This window comes from Ictidomys tridecemlineatus, chromosome 4 (assembly GCF_052094955.1).
Source record: "Ictidomys tridecemlineatus isolate mIctTri1 chromosome 4, mIctTri1.hap1, whole genome shotgun sequence".
In the NCBI taxonomy this organism is placed as follows: domain Eukaryota; kingdom Metazoa; phylum Chordata; class Mammalia; order Rodentia; family Sciuridae; genus Ictidomys; species Ictidomys tridecemlineatus.
In genome coordinates this window covers 101,818,128-101,833,309 of record NC_135480.1, presented here as the reverse complement: position 1 = coordinate 101,833,309, position 15,182 = coordinate 101,818,128, and the positions used below count along the sequence as shown (strand labels likewise).

The following is a 15,182-nucleotide window of genomic DNA, read 5'->3' as shown; positions in this document are numbered from 1 at the left end:
TACTGCCCTTGTTCTTGAACATCATTCAGTTGTTAGTTATACAAAACTTGCTAAATGACCACCACCACCACCACCATACTACTGAATGGCCCACAAAATAAAACTGTCTTTCATGATATTCCTTTCCAAATACTGACATTAGGTATTTGCTTTTGAAGTTGTGAAATGTGCTCTTAAAAGTCTTCTCATATCGTTAGTTTTAGAAAAAAATGAAAGGACACTTGTCAGAAGCTATTCTACAATTACTCAAATAAGCTAGCTGGTTTAACTAAAAGTAAGCTGCATGAACTAGTAAACCATCAATTTTCACTTTGTAAAATTAATAGATCTTTAAACAATCCAAATGTGTACCAATATATATTAAATAAAGAAGTTAAATACATCATTGTAGATCCACAAAATAGTACTGAAGGCAGCCACTAAAAAAGTGACTTTTACTAGCACAGAAAGATATATAGAAAACAATCCCGTAAATTAAAAAACAAAACAAAACAAGTAAAAGATAGTAGCTATGCTGTTATTCCTTTTATACATAAAAAAATACATATTCACATACAAACTAAACCATATATTATTACCAACAGTCACCTTTAGGGAATAGATTGAGAAGGGGTGGGCAGAACAAACAGCAAACTACTATCCAAATGATTCTATGCCCTGATTTTTATAAGCTTTTATTAATTCCATTAAGCAAAAAAGACAACAAAACCAAAGCCTATGAAAATAGAGAGGAACTATTTTTTAAATGACAAAGTTGAGGTATTAATTTTAGAGAATTAATTTTTATGCTTACCCTGCAGGCTGCCCACATTCCTTTTGTGAAGACTGTTCCATATTAGCTGTATCCTGCTGCTCAGCCTCTGCTCCTGGAGTCCTGGAGTAGAGAAGAAAAGTATTTGTATTTTTGCATGAAACTATAGGTACATATGTTTCAAATTAAATGTGGAGGCCAGTCTAAAGAAATGACTCTATCAAGAGCTGATAAAATTTGTGAGCCGACAATAAATACTTATGGTCGTAAAGGTTAGAATAATGGTTACCTGGAAGGGTACTGACCAAGAGATGGCACAAGGGGCCTTCTGGGGCACTAAAAGTGTTCTATATCTTGATCTGAGTGGTGGTGACATAAGTGTATACATATGTAAAAATTCACTTGTAGGCCAGATGCAGTGGTGCATGCCTGCAATCCAAGTGGCTTAGGAGGCTGATGTAGAAGGATCCTGAGTTCAAAGCCAGCCTCAGCAAATTAGCAAGTCCCTATGTAACTTAGTGAGATTCTATCTCAAAATAAAATATCAAAAAGGGGCTGAGTATGTAGCTCAGTGGCTTGAATGGCCCTGGTTCAATCCCTGGTACCAAAAAATAAAATAAAAATTGCTTGTTGGGGTAAGGTTGTAGCTCAGTGGTAGAGTGCTTGCCTAGCCCATGTGAGGCCCTCGGTCCAATCCTCAGCACCATATAAAGATAAATAAATAAAGGTATTGTACCCATCTATAACTAAAATATATACATATATATATTTAAAAATGACTTGTATATTTAAAAAATTTTTAAAAAATATTTATTTATTTTTAAAAAGCTTTTCGGTGGACACAACATCTTTATTTTATTTTTATATGGTGCTGAGGAGAGAACCTAGCGCCCTGCGCATGCCAGGCAAACACACTACCACTTGAGCCACATCCCCAGCCCCACTTGTATATTTTATATCAGGACATTTTAAAAAAGGACTCTGAGGGTACATCAGGGGCCTTTGCCCACCAGTTAGGAATAAGTATTTTCTAGTATCTGTAAAAACTTGGCAAAAAAGAAACAGGAGCAAACAGCAACACCGTTTGAAATCAGAACAAAGTATATTTACAGATAGAGTTCTGTCCAAGAGTCAAACTGTTCACTTGTGGAGCTAAATTTTGCTCTATTAATCACCACAGGTAATTAAAAAAAAAAAACATCAAAGTTAATACCTAGAAAACCCAACTAATGCAACTTACTTCCAAAAGTCCCTCCCCAACGACTACTACTTCAACAGCCCCTAATCCAGAGCATAAAATCCTGAAGACCTAATCCAGAGCATAAAATCCTACAGACACAACAGAGACAATACTGCATGGCTCACCCTATGACTGAGGTCAGGGATGCTGTGTTGGCTTCTTGGTCTGGAATGTGTGCTTCAGAAGAACTGGTCCTCAAATGGGAAACTTTGTGCTTCTTGCCATTCCCTTTATCCAGGGGCAGATGAATCCGTTTGATTTTTGGTTTGGGTTTAGTGGGGGCCGGCACTGAGGGGCTCCCTGACTGCTGTCCAGAGGATGGAGAGCCCCCTGGAGAGGCTGAGCTGGCTTGCATGGCTGAGGGTAAAGCCTTGTTCTGCTCTAGCCCCACATTATTAGGAGCATCTACTGTCTGGGTGAAGTTGGATACCTGGGTCCCAGAAGCAGAATCAAGGTCACGCTGGGAAGAAAGGATCCCAGCTTTGCTGGCCAGGAGCTGGTTCACATGCTGAAGCTGGTAATGTTCTTCTGCCTCGCCAGCTGGTGATGGAGCCGTCAAGCCTGCTGTCTGAGAAGAGGGGAGCACACAGATGCTAGATGCTGCAGTCATTGCAGCAGTAGAGGGAGTCTGTGATGTCGCCATTTGTGGAAACATTCCTGAACTTGGTGGTAGAGCCACAGGCTGTTCCTGAATGCCCAGGCTCTGCTGGCTGGCTTTGATTAGAAGATTGCTTATTGAACCAATATCTGGAGTACCAAGCAACCTCGGGTTAGTTAAGGTGACATGTCCTGGAACTGATGCACTACTTGTAGGAGTTGTTGTAGTTTGCATGGATACCACATTCAAGACGGAGGAACTGGATGCCAAGCCAGAACCAGGCCCTGATGTGAGGTGGCTAGTGTCTTGGCTTATTGTTGATGTGCCCACTGCTGTGGCAGCAGTTCCTCCCACACTCTGTGGTGGTAATAGGGGTGCCTGTTCAAAATACATGATGCCAGATTTAGATCTTTTTATGATGTTGGGGACAGTTCGATGAGATGAAGTATTAAGTGACCCCAAATCTAATAGATTGGGATGATTTGAGAGCTGGGAGGGTGTGAAGTTAATCAATGTCATATTAGAAACCACATCAGAGGGGGCAATGTTTGAAGGGGTACTAGAGGGAGCAAGTTTTTTCTTTCGGGTATGTAGACGAGATATGGGTCTTTTCTTGAGTCCAGAGGAAGGAGTGGCTACTGTGGTATTGAGGTCTGTCCTCTGGCTGGCTTCTGAAACCAAAAGCTGGGGATCTGGAGGAGGCTGAACCCCAATAAGTAGGCCTGAAGGAGGACTGCTGATGTTGGGTGGGAAACTACTTTGAGTAGCTGCAGGGAAGGAATGTAAGTGCTGGTGATGAGGCATGGGGAGCAATCCTTTGCTAGCAGGAGGGAACAGAGGTTGAGAAGTTGGCAAGCTTGGATTTAGTCCTGTGGTTAGGGTGAGGCCACCTCCCATGGGTCCCAATACTGAAGTATTTGTCTCCATCACACTGGGTGTAGAACTAACAGAAGAGGTCAACTGGATTTTTTGGGTCACTCCATTTGGAAGAGTTTGGAGAACATAAAGTGGCTGCATGTTCTGGTTAACAACAATGAGTTTCTCAGTGGCTGGTTTCAGGTGGGGTGGAGTGGTCTGGACAGCTGCATTAGAAATCTGAGATGGGCCGGGACTATCAGTAGAATTGGGCACATACTTCTGGTTCTGGATGGGAACAGTAGGGGAAACCGGTACCTGAAGGCCAGGGGTGCTACTATTTCGAGTTAAATCTTGACTGTTGCCGTGACCTTGCTCCACTGAACCACAAGGAGGGCTGGAGATGTGGTCTGCATCCATGTGTCCTTGGATAAAGTGATCAGGAGTCATGTGGCCTTCAGGAGTAGGATCTACTCCTGGACTTAGCAGTGCTGAGTCACCTTCAGTGGGGGCTACAGATTTCTCTGTGATGGTTACTCGCTTCTCTCCTGAGTCTGAGATGACAGCCAGTCTACCGGGATTCTGGCTAGGGACCGTAGGACTTCGGGTGGTCAGGACAGAGAGATCAGATGGCAGCTCTAGAGGCAACTCAAACTGCTCCTCTGCTGAGATAGAGGAAGAGACACTACTGTCCACAGGCTCTGTTGTGGGCAGCTGCTGAGAAAATACCTCAAAAAGACCCATGTCCTTTTCCCGATTACTATCAAGACCCAAACCTTCACCAAGATTCAGGAGTTCTGAGGAAGATGACTCTGGGCTCTCACCCAAAGCCTGCATGGATGGAGTATTCTTCAGTACAAAGTCCATAATGTCTGAAGGCAGGATATTCCCACAGTCATCACTGTTGTTATTGTCTGAATCTGATTTCAGAAGCTCAGTATTGTAGGTGTCCAGTAAATTTTTGTCTGAGGGGGTACTTGTGTGGACCCTGCGGCTTGACTCCAATGAGCTGAGCTGAGCTTCTAAGGAATCCTGTCCCTGTGTTTTAACTCTGCTTACTGAATGACAGTTATCCATCTTTGGCTCATTTTTGTGGCCAACAGAACTCTTAATGACATGTTCTTTTTCTCCAGCATCTTCAGGTCGATCAATCTTTAAGTTTTCTGTTCCATTTTCTTTACTACTTCTTTTTGGAATCTGGCTGCTCTTCCTTGTTGTTGCTGTGACACTGGTATCACTCTCTGTCCCATCATCAACACCATCCAACTGTGAAATTTTTGGAAGATCGCATTGCTCCTCTTCCCGAAATAAATTATGGGATGCCAGCCGTTCTTCTCCACCTGAAGAAATGACTGTTCTTGTGAAGTTGTAGTAATACAAGTCGTCCTCATCTGAAGTGCTCAAGTCATCGGCCCCATCCACCTGCCCTTCAGCTGATCTCTTGCCTCGCTTCTTCCCGGTGGAGCTGCTATAGAATGGAATATCTTCTTCGCCATAGGATCTGACTCCATACAGTGGGGTTAGCCCAAAGAACATGTTAGAACGTGCACGGGCGCTGCGACGGGGATATCTCCTCTTAAAAGAGCCATCCTCCTGAGCTTTGGGGCCATCTGGAAGCATTAAGTTTCTGTCCTGTACCGGAAGATTCTGATAGTTGTTACTTTGAGAATCCTGGGATGAGACATTATTGGGGCTTGGTTGAGCCACTGGCCCATCTCCTGAACTTTCGGAAACTGAAACTGGTTCTGTTGGTGATGCTGACTCTATTTGCAAAGGGGAGGCAGGACCACTTTCTTTCAGTGCATTTTTGGACTGATTTTCACTTTCCATTTTTAAAGGTGTCAATGTCACTTTGACTGTGCGTTTCCGGGGTGCTTGTAATTCCTTGGCAGATCCTTCTACTTGCATGGATGGAACTTTGGGGACTCCTGAAACAGAAAGGACTTTATCTCCAATCTTATCAGAAGAAACATTATTACATGGCCGTTGCCCCATAAATTCAGAAGTCAAAACCTCATCCACATATTCTGGCTTTAGGTTTCCTTCCTCACCAGTTGTCACCTGTCCAGGTTCCAAAAAAGATTTACTGGCATGCTTTTCTTTGAAAATTTCTTTACAAGACTTTTTCCCCTTTTGTCTCCTGTCTCTGGAACTAGATGCCACATGTTCACTGATAATGGATGATCTGTTGCTCACTCCAGAAAGCTTTAAGGTTTTGATTTCAGTATCTTCATCTGGAGAAGGATTAGTCAGTTGGGTAGAATCTGTGTGTTGGTCTCGATCATTCCTTTGTCCTCTCAAATGGAGTTGGGGGAAGGAGAGGGCCTCTTTAGAAGAAAATGGCGCTGAAGAAGGTTCAGCAAAACTGCTGATTTTACTAGCATTTAATTCTCCAGAAGCTGTGTTATGAACCTGTGGAGCTAATTTAGGAATTCCAGGGTAAGCCAGGTTATGTGCAGATCCCTCTGAACTCTTGGAACTCAGCATTTTGATTTTTTCTCCCTTTAAAGAGGAGCCCTTGGATGTCACATCTGAAGCACCAGAATGCTTCGTTTCTGAAGATGAAGATCCATCCAAGTGACTGGTTTTAGAGCCTATAGTGACTACTGTCCTTTGCAAACTTGAAGATGTGGGAGTGCTGTGCCCTACGGTAGCACTTGAATTCAGTGGCCCTAAGTTATGATCAACTGCTTTGGCACTTGACTCAGGATCTGTAGGGGTCCCGATGGTGGAGGCTGAGGAAACACTATTCCTGGAGTAAGTATTCCCAGTTCTCATTGGAGACATTATCCGGAGCTTAGACCGCTGGGGTGACAAGGAAGAAGTACTGTGTCGCCTGGAGCCAATGCTTCTCAGTCCAGAGGAGAGTAAAGGATCACCTACTGTGACTATTTCATGAGTAGTTGGGGTAGGACTTCCTGAACAAAAGAGAAAAATTAAGAAATTCTATTACAGACAGAACAAATATGTGGAAGTCACTGGTTTTAATGACTTGGCTACATCTAACTATAGGTAATTGAAACTCTCTTTTCAGGGGCTGAGGCTGTAGTTCAGTGGTAAAGTGCTTGCCTCGCATGTGTGAGGCACTGGGTTCAATCCTTAGCACCACGTAAAAATAAATAAGGATACTGTGTGTTCATCTACAACTAAATAAATATATATTTTTTTAAATCTCTTTTCTGTAGCAAAAGTCACAAAGATAAGGTTGCCTAAAAGAATTACAAATTCGTCTTTGGGCTGACCCTGGGTCAAGTAGGTCATTAAAATTCTTTACCTGCAGAAGGCAATGGCCGACAGCCAGGGGATCTCTGTGTAGGAGAGTAATTGGGTGTTCGAATCCTAGGGACCTTTGAGATGACATGATAATAACAGGAGCTAGAGGTTTGTGAATGAGGAGGTCGGTCTGGTGATGGAGGACTTAGAATTTCAGCTGTACTTTGACTCTCTTTAGATGAACTTTCTGTGGTAGAAAATAAAAACTCTTAAATGAAAAAGATTAAAATATCAAACAAATGAGACAATAAAAAGCAAGCTATCTGGTAAATGTCAAGCTAGAAACAAAGGAGACCTCCCATATAAATGGTTTTTCTTTCATCTTTCAGTCTCAGTACATACTCCCCAAACTCAAGTCCTGTTTCAACTAAAAACTAACCTGAAATTGATGATGGACTGTGGGCAATGGTCCGATTTTCATCGTGTTCAACAGTGCTGTTGATATCTGGCTCTACAACTGGAGGACGGCATTCCACTATCTTGCACGTGTACACACAGCGCTTGCGAGCATCTGTGGTGCTCCAGTACACCCGGGAACACCTGGCAAACAGATAGGGAAAAATCACACATGAGAGAACAGAAACAGAAACTGACATTGTCAAACCTCTCCTCATCCTGGGTTCCCTGTCTTGATTTAGAGAATTTACCTTTATTTCATGGGTTCTTGGTATAGATTCCACTGATAATGGATGATCTATTGCTCACTCCAGAAAGCTTTAAGGTTTTGACAAGTTTTTGAAGTTCTTACTATTTCTTAGCCTCTCAGGAAATAGCACAAGATCTTTTTTAAATTAAATTGTAAGCAGGCACATAAAATAGTAAAATATCCTAAACTCAGAAAAAGAAAAATACCACTACTACTAAAAATAGTTATTAACCTCCACAATGTATACAAAGTGAGGTCCTAAAGTAAAGAACAAACCAGAGATGTTTCCTTTTGGAGAAACTCAAAACAAAGGAAATATAATTGCTTCAAATCTGCTGAATGTCTGTACAATGAGCTGCCAACTACATGTCAAGTATAGTTTGTGTTATCAGAATTAGAACGCAGAATAAATTGAAGTATATACTGCAAAATGAGACTCCAATAAGGGAGAGGTAGAAGGGTAATTCTGAATTTATACTGTCAGCTTGTAGGATACTTAAACTACCTATTTCATATAACAGATATAAGTTCTGTCTGGAGAATTCGATGATTATTATGGGGACTTAAATTTTAGAAAGATCTATAAAAAATAAAACCAGGGAGGCTGCAATTCAGTGGAAGACTATTCATCTAGTATGTGCAGGCCCTGTGTTGAATCGCTGAACCCGCGGCACTGTAAAAGAAAGTGGGGGGTGGGGGTGGGGGGATTGGGACAGGATATGAGATGCTTGATCTGTGAAAAGATCTGGATTTTTAAATCCAAGACTGGGATTTAAAGGAATCTTGAAGAGACTGATCCTGTGTTTTCTATTTAGGTTTTATTTGGAAATTATTCTAAAATTATATCAATAACATTTTGCTTCTTATAGGATTTACCTGACTTGAAGGGTTAGTCCTAATCTACAAGCTAATGAACTAGGGAACTAGGAAAAAAAGTAATTTTTTTTTTTTTATTGGTTGTTCACAACATTACACAGCTCTTGACATATCATATTTCATACATTAGATTCAAGTGGGTTATGAACTCCAAATTTTTACCCCAAATGCAGATTGCAGAATCATGTCGGTTACACATCCACAATTTTACATGATGCCCTATTAGTAATTGTTGTATTCTGCTACCTTTCCTATAAAAAGTAAATTTTTTACAGCAATTAAAACTAGCTAACAAGCAATGCCTCTACATTTAATGATCTGTATGTACATAGCTTCAGAGTGCTCAAGTTGTAAGGGTTGCTTCCTCTCTTTACTCACTGATATCCAATAGGAAAGAGCTTGTCTTCACAGTCAGAGAGATCATTCAGAATTCCTAAGCAGTCAATCGTCATTGAGCCTGACCAAGAAAAGAACTGATTAGAAGTCATAATGGGAGGGATCATTTTATAACTGAGGACTAGAAAGTGCCCCAATGACAACACAGTCCTCCCAATAACCCAGGTCCAGGTCATACCAATCATCATGTGGATATTTTCTGGTTCTAAACCATTGAGGAACTTCCTTCTCAAGCTGATTCCTTCAAAGTCCACAAACACTCTTCTAAAAACTTCAAATCCATTCTCAGGAACCACCTTAAATAAAAACCCAAGATTGCTGTTAATATGTCTCTTTACACATTATATTCATAGTACTGGCTCTCTCTGAGCATCTCAAAATCACCTTTCAATCTTACTAGAAGCACCTCTTTATTTTTCATAAATAGGTGACCCTTGGAATGCCTAGTAGGAAAGCAAAACTGAATTTGCCATTTTGCTTTTTTTTTTTTTTTAAGTATTTTTTCCTAAATTCCTGAAGAATTCAAAAAGCTACTAAATAAGCCATAAAAAGATGTGGAAAAAACTTAAAGGTATATTGTGAATTGGAATAAAGTGGTCTGAAAAAACTACATACTATAGCATTCCAACTATATAGGAAGCTCTGGAAATGGCAAATTCATGGAGATAGTAAAAAGATCAGTGGTTGCCAAGGGTTGGGGGTGTTGACAGGCAGAACACATTCTAGGGCAGTAAAAACATTTGCTTGATATTATAGTGGTGAATACCTGTTATCATACATTTGCCTAAACCCATAGAATGTACACTACCAAGAGTGAACCCAAGTATAAAGTACAGTCGCTGAGTGGTAATGATGTATTGATAGAGGTTCATCAATTGCAACAAATAGACAACTCTGGAGGGGGACACAATTAATGAGGGAGGCTGCATATTGTGTAGAGGCAGGGAGTATATAGGAAATCTCTGTACCTTCTGCTTAATTTTGCAGTGAACCTAACACTGCTTTAAATAAATAAAGTCAAACATATACATAAAAGCAACTAAAGCTATCTCACCTCGCCTTTGATCAAATCCCGATGTCGTTGGCAATACACTTTTTTATCATCCAGGAAGACACAGTTCTTGGCTCGGGAACACATGAAATGATAGTTGCTGGTGCAGGATGTAAGACAGCAACCCACAGTGGCTCCTGGCTTTTGGCAGAATTCACATCGCTTAAAAAAACAGAAAAAACAGAGCTCTATTCAGACTTTCAGATGTTTTAAATGTTTGTCATCTCCTCTATAGAATTATCCCATTCTCATTTTCCTAAAACTAATTTTGTTGAATGGTAATCCGTTGAACTCCAGAAAAATCCTGAGGATCAGACTAGCTTCCTCAAATCCTCGCTCTACGACTATCCATACCATACAGCCTTTTAGCTATACGTTTAAACACTACAACTGGATTTAGGATTAGATCTAAAACATAGTTTTTCTAGGATTAATGACTGATTTACAAGACATGAAACTCTTAAAAATCAATCCTGAAAACATCTCAAAGCAACTGTTTTAAAAAGGTTTTACTAGTCAGAAACATAATGGTTCTTCAGTTACTAGATTGACATAACAAACTTATCAAATGACTCCAAGGTTTTCTTCAACTGGCCCTGTATGTTACCACCTTATTTTATTATTCAATCTGGACTCCTCCAGGAAGGACTTTCTGTTTATACTCACCACACAATTTACTACTGCTTCTTTGCAAGTGCTATTGTTTGTTGGATAGCTTGTTTTATAATCCTTCACTTTCTCCCCTCCTTCAAAACAGAGCTTTTAAATTTTTCTCTTGCTATTTCTGATTACTCTCAACTGCAACTGATCACTTCCCATATCTCTTCTTCATGTATTTATATGAATTTATTCTGTGGAACCTCAGAATATTGACTCAACTGAGGCCTCAGAGATCTCATTCAGTCTAAATCCCCTAACACATTGATACTTTTCTCACATATTTGAATTGTCTCCCAAATTAGGTAATACTTTGTTTTGTATTGCTTTTGTATTCCTCTTCCAAAGATCAGAATAGCAATCTGTCTATAATGTATGTCAACACTTGTTGGCTAACTACTCTGAGTAGTTAGCCAACAAGTTATTTTTCTATAGATTGGAAATTTTTATAAATCTAGAGAATATAAAAATGAGCAATGTGGTAAGTTTATATAGATATGCATTGACTTCTTTAAAACCATATTTCTTTACCCACAGAAAGAATACCTAGAAAATGAAAGGACATCTCTTTCATAAAATTTACACATTAAGTTCTTACCAGCTGCTTGCCTCTGATCACAGCCATATGCACATTCTTTAGTGAACCATCATCATCTTCAAACACTTCCGCTGACCACAAAGCACAATTTACATGTGTCCATTCATTTTGGCCAATGTATAGCAAACGGCCAGCATCCTATGAAATAAAGAAATTTTTTTTCTTAATGAATAAAATGTTGGGCTGAGGTTATGGCTCAGCGGTACAGTGCTTGCCTCACACATGTGAGGCACTAGGTTCGATTCTCAGCACCGAATATAAATAAATGAATAGAATACAGGTCCACAAACATCTAAAAAAAATTCTAAAAAAAATAAAAGTCTATCAACAACTAAAATATAATATTAAAAAAAAAGAATAAATTGTCAAAGGAAGCTTTCCTTGATATTAGCTTTACTTCAGAGAAGATTACCTCAAGAAAACAAATTTAATTCTGTAATTTAGGAATGTACACAAAAATCACAATTCAGCTTTCAATGTTTCTGTTTTCTACTTCCCTCTTTCCTAGCTTACTTTTTCTATAGATTGGAAATTTTTATAAATCTAGAGAATATAAAAATGAGCAACGTGGTAAGTTTATACAAATATGCATTGACTTCTTTAAAACCATATTTCAAAATCAATTCTCTGAAACTGTATTAAGTAAATACTTTTTGAAAAAAAATGAAAGCTTAGCCAGGTGCAGTGGCACACGCCTATAATCCCAGGGGCCTGGGAGGTTGAGACAAAAGGATCACAAGTTAAAGTCCACCGCCCGCCCCCCGCCCCCAAATACAAGGACTAAGGATGTAGCTCAGTGAGTAAATTGTCTCTGGGTTAAATCCCCTGCCCTGCTTGCCCAAATTGAAAGCTTACTATGTGCCAAGCATTAAATGAAGGCTTTGCATACATTATTTCATTTGATCCTTACAACCACCCTGAGATAAGCATTATCATCTTCATTTTAAAGCTGTAACTAAGGGTCAGAAATTACACCACTGGCTAAGGTCAAAGGGTAGGTGGTAAAGCACAGAAGAGAACCTAGGCTGCCGTCACAGATGGAGCTCTTAACCACTCTGCTGGCTTACATTAAACTAAACAAGCTATGTAAAATGAAACTTATATTTTATTGACTTTTGTGAAATTTTTGAGAAACTTCTAATAGAAAATACTGGACATCAGGGCTAGGGATGGAGTTCAGGGGTAGAACGCTTGCTACCATGTGTGAGGCCCTAGGTTCCATCCCAATACCACAAAAAATGAAATAAAATTACTTCACATACTAATTTAAGGCAAATCAATTAATTTAGCTTTGAATCAACTAAATCAATTGTTTAAAAAAAATTTAAGAGCCACTTTTAAGGAAACATTCATTAAACAGTACTCAGTCAACAAGTGTTGACACAAAGGATAAATCATCCATGTGAAGTGCTTGTTAACTAGGATCTCTGGTCCCAAAATACTTACATTAGCACTGTCATCACCGTACATTAAACATAATGCACACTGTCTATTATCTTCTATGCCTGGGGGTGGGTTCAGCTCTGGACTGTCTTCTCGGCTCCTGTCAGTACCTTAGAACCCAGAAGACATTCAGTTAAAATTAGCAGTACTATTTCTGATTTCCAGTTAAAATAGTGTATAAAAAAATACTTTGGGAAAAGTGTTCAAAGATATGCTATTTCAGCATCTACATAATACTCAAGTATTTTTACCTTAAGGTCTTGTTAACATCTCAAGTAAGCAAAAACAATGATGCTATTACATTTAAGGATGACCTGAAAATTTCTTTTTGATATCCAAGCATATTAAAATGTTTTTTCAAGTATGTTAAATTTAGATTCACAATGTCAATTATTTGCATCTAGCAAAAAATGGATAACTCTTTGGTGCCTTACTCAAAATTGGTGGAGTAGGAGGATGTAGAGGAGTTGGTGAGTCTGGTTCTCCAGGCCCTTTGTGTTTGGGAGCTGGAATGATTTTCTTCATTAAAGGAGGCTGCTCAGTGTGGCTGTTTTCCTCTCGCTCCTGCCACTGAGCATAATTATGGTCAAGTGAAGGTGGAAGCACTGCGTTTGGTAACATCCCACTGCTGAAAATAATTGATTCAACAAGTATTTATTGAACTCCTACAATATACCTAAAACCATACAAAATCAAATTCTTGATATCATCAGGTCTTGGACCCATGTTTGAGCTATTTACAAAATGTAAGACTAAGTCACAGAATTGGAAAACTGCCAAAATACACAGAACTTTAATTTTAATATCATAATCTCAATATATGACTCTTGCCTAAACTTCTAGAAATAATTGATAACCCTTTCAAATATCAAAAGCAGGCTGGGGTTTTGGAGCTGTAGCTCAGTGGCAGAGCGCTTGCCTAGCATGTGTGAGGCACTGGGTTTGATTCTCAGCACCACACTAAATAAATAAATAAATAAATAAATAAATAAATAAAGGCATGCTATTTGTTTACAACTACAAAAGAAAAAAAAAAGCAGGCTGGTGATGTAGCTCAGTGGTAGATTGCTTGCCTAACATGTGCGAGTCCTTGGGTTTCATCCCCAGTACTGTCCTTCTCCCCAAATCAAAAGAATTTACTGGAATAAAATTAAAGGTTAAATATGAAGAATCAAGAGTAGTACACAGCATCGTTTAAACTAAGTAAAACAGAACCCAATTATAACAACTATGCAGCTGTATCACATATGTTTTGTCCCTATGCCACAAATTAAACAAAATTCCCTAAAACCTAACAAATATGTAAGTGAAAAAAGAGGCAATAGCCTACAATGAACTAAAATGCTGGCTCCAAAACCAGCACTAAAAAGGCATCTCAACAGATTCATTTTTTTTAATTTTATTTTTTTAGTTGTAGATACACACAATACCTTTGTTTTATTTTTATTTATTTTTATGTGGTGCTGAGAATTGAACCCAGTGCCTCACACAAGCCAGACAAGCAAGTGCTCTACTGCTGAGCCACAACCCTAGCCCTTCAACGGATTCATTTTTAATATTAAAACTTCCTAGAACTCTGATTTCTAGTTGATAAGAAAGTACAGTACTTAATTAACTTACTTGCTTGACACTTTATTTGGCTCCCAAAACCTTGACTTTTTGACGCTGAACCATGGAAAAACTCGTTCCATTTGCTAAAAGAAAAACAATGTAAATATGTTACCATTCATTTGGAAACCACAAAAAAACTGACAACTTCACACCAACATCACTGTTAACATTGAAAATAATTTCAGGCTACCAAGGCAAAGAACTATCCACTCAGGCAACTTCCTCCCAAAGAAGCAGAGGAACAAATAAAATTAAAAGGTGTTTTGTACATGTGGCAAAGCAAACAGTAAAGAGAATAGGTCCGTTATATTCATGGAGCAATTAGTCATAGGTAAGCAATAAAAACAGAACTATTAATATCATTTACCCGAATAAAGAAGGACTTGACCATGCTGTTGGCTTTTTTAATCTCTGGCTGCCCTCCATCTGAATTAATGGCTGCTTGAATGATCTTCACGATATCATCACTGAACTCCAACTGTATACAAAAATAAAACATTAATTATTCATAAAACAGCAAACTCTAAAAATCACTTCCTCTTCCAGCACAGAGATCCAACAGAAAACTCACACCCTATTTTAATAATATAGTGTCACTCCTCTTTGGCTGAGGCCTGTGGGATTCACTTCACAACTAACTTAAAGCAATCAAGAGATGCAAGGCTAATAAGACAAGAATGTAAACAAATTAGCTCTATCATGGAAAGTTATCTAGACAGACTCACAATTTTTTATTTGGAACAAAATGAGTATAGAATTGAAGAGCAAATACAGACCATGAGATAACAAATGATAAATCCCTATACATTCTTAAAATCATAAAATTAAGATAATCTATCTACACTTGAATATCATAAAGACACATTATTCAGATTTGAGCTCAAAAGAGAACACATTAACCTCACATTAGCATTTTTCCCATAAATAGTTCTTAGCGCTTCCTCTCATAAAAATAATTTTCAGAGAACTCAGTTGAAAGCCAAATAAAAAATAACATTTTAAGATATCACCATATAATAACCCTTCTTTTGAATCACACTGCTAAAATAGCTCATATACTTTTAGGTTATTTAAAGCCAGATGAAATTTCTAAATATAATACAAATAATTTTTAAAATTTACTTATACCAGCATCATTCCACAAAGATCTAAGAAAACTAAATTGGCACTTGAAACACTGGTGGTTT

The 15,182-nt window shown here is 38.7% G+C and overlaps 1 protein-coding gene across 4 annotated transcripts in view; it reads right to left on the bottom strand.

Annotated features, from left to right (window-relative positions):
- Kmt2a (lysine methyltransferase 2A) overlaps positions 1 to 15,182 on the bottom strand; it is an 86,146-nt gene that overhangs the window by 19,437 nt on the left and 51,527 nt on the right. For all 4 annotated transcript variants that reach the window (XM_078047117.1, XM_078047118.1, XM_078047119.1 and 1 more), the window contains 12 exons: positions 14,363 to 14,473; positions 14,005 to 14,078; positions 12,819 to 13,012; positions 12,388 to 12,494; positions 10,942 to 11,079; positions 9,690 to 9,848; positions 8,814 to 8,931; positions 8,618 to 8,696; positions 7,097 to 7,257; positions 6,719 to 6,904; positions 2,117 to 6,362; positions 794 to 874 (listed from right to left, as the gene is read on the bottom strand). In XM_078047117.1, coding sequence (XP_077903243.1) covers positions 794 to 874; positions 2,117 to 6,362; positions 6,719 to 6,904; positions 7,097 to 7,257; positions 8,618 to 8,696; positions 8,814 to 8,931; positions 9,690 to 9,848; positions 10,942 to 11,079; positions 12,388 to 12,494; positions 12,819 to 13,012; positions 14,005 to 14,078; positions 14,363 to 14,473 — 5,654 coding nt within the window. The remainder of the gene's footprint in view (positions 1 to 793; positions 875 to 2,116; positions 6,363 to 6,718; positions 6,905 to 7,096; positions 7,258 to 8,617; positions 8,697 to 8,813; positions 8,932 to 9,689; positions 9,849 to 10,941; positions 11,080 to 12,387; positions 12,495 to 12,818; positions 13,013 to 14,004; positions 14,079 to 14,362; positions 14,474 to 15,182) is intronic.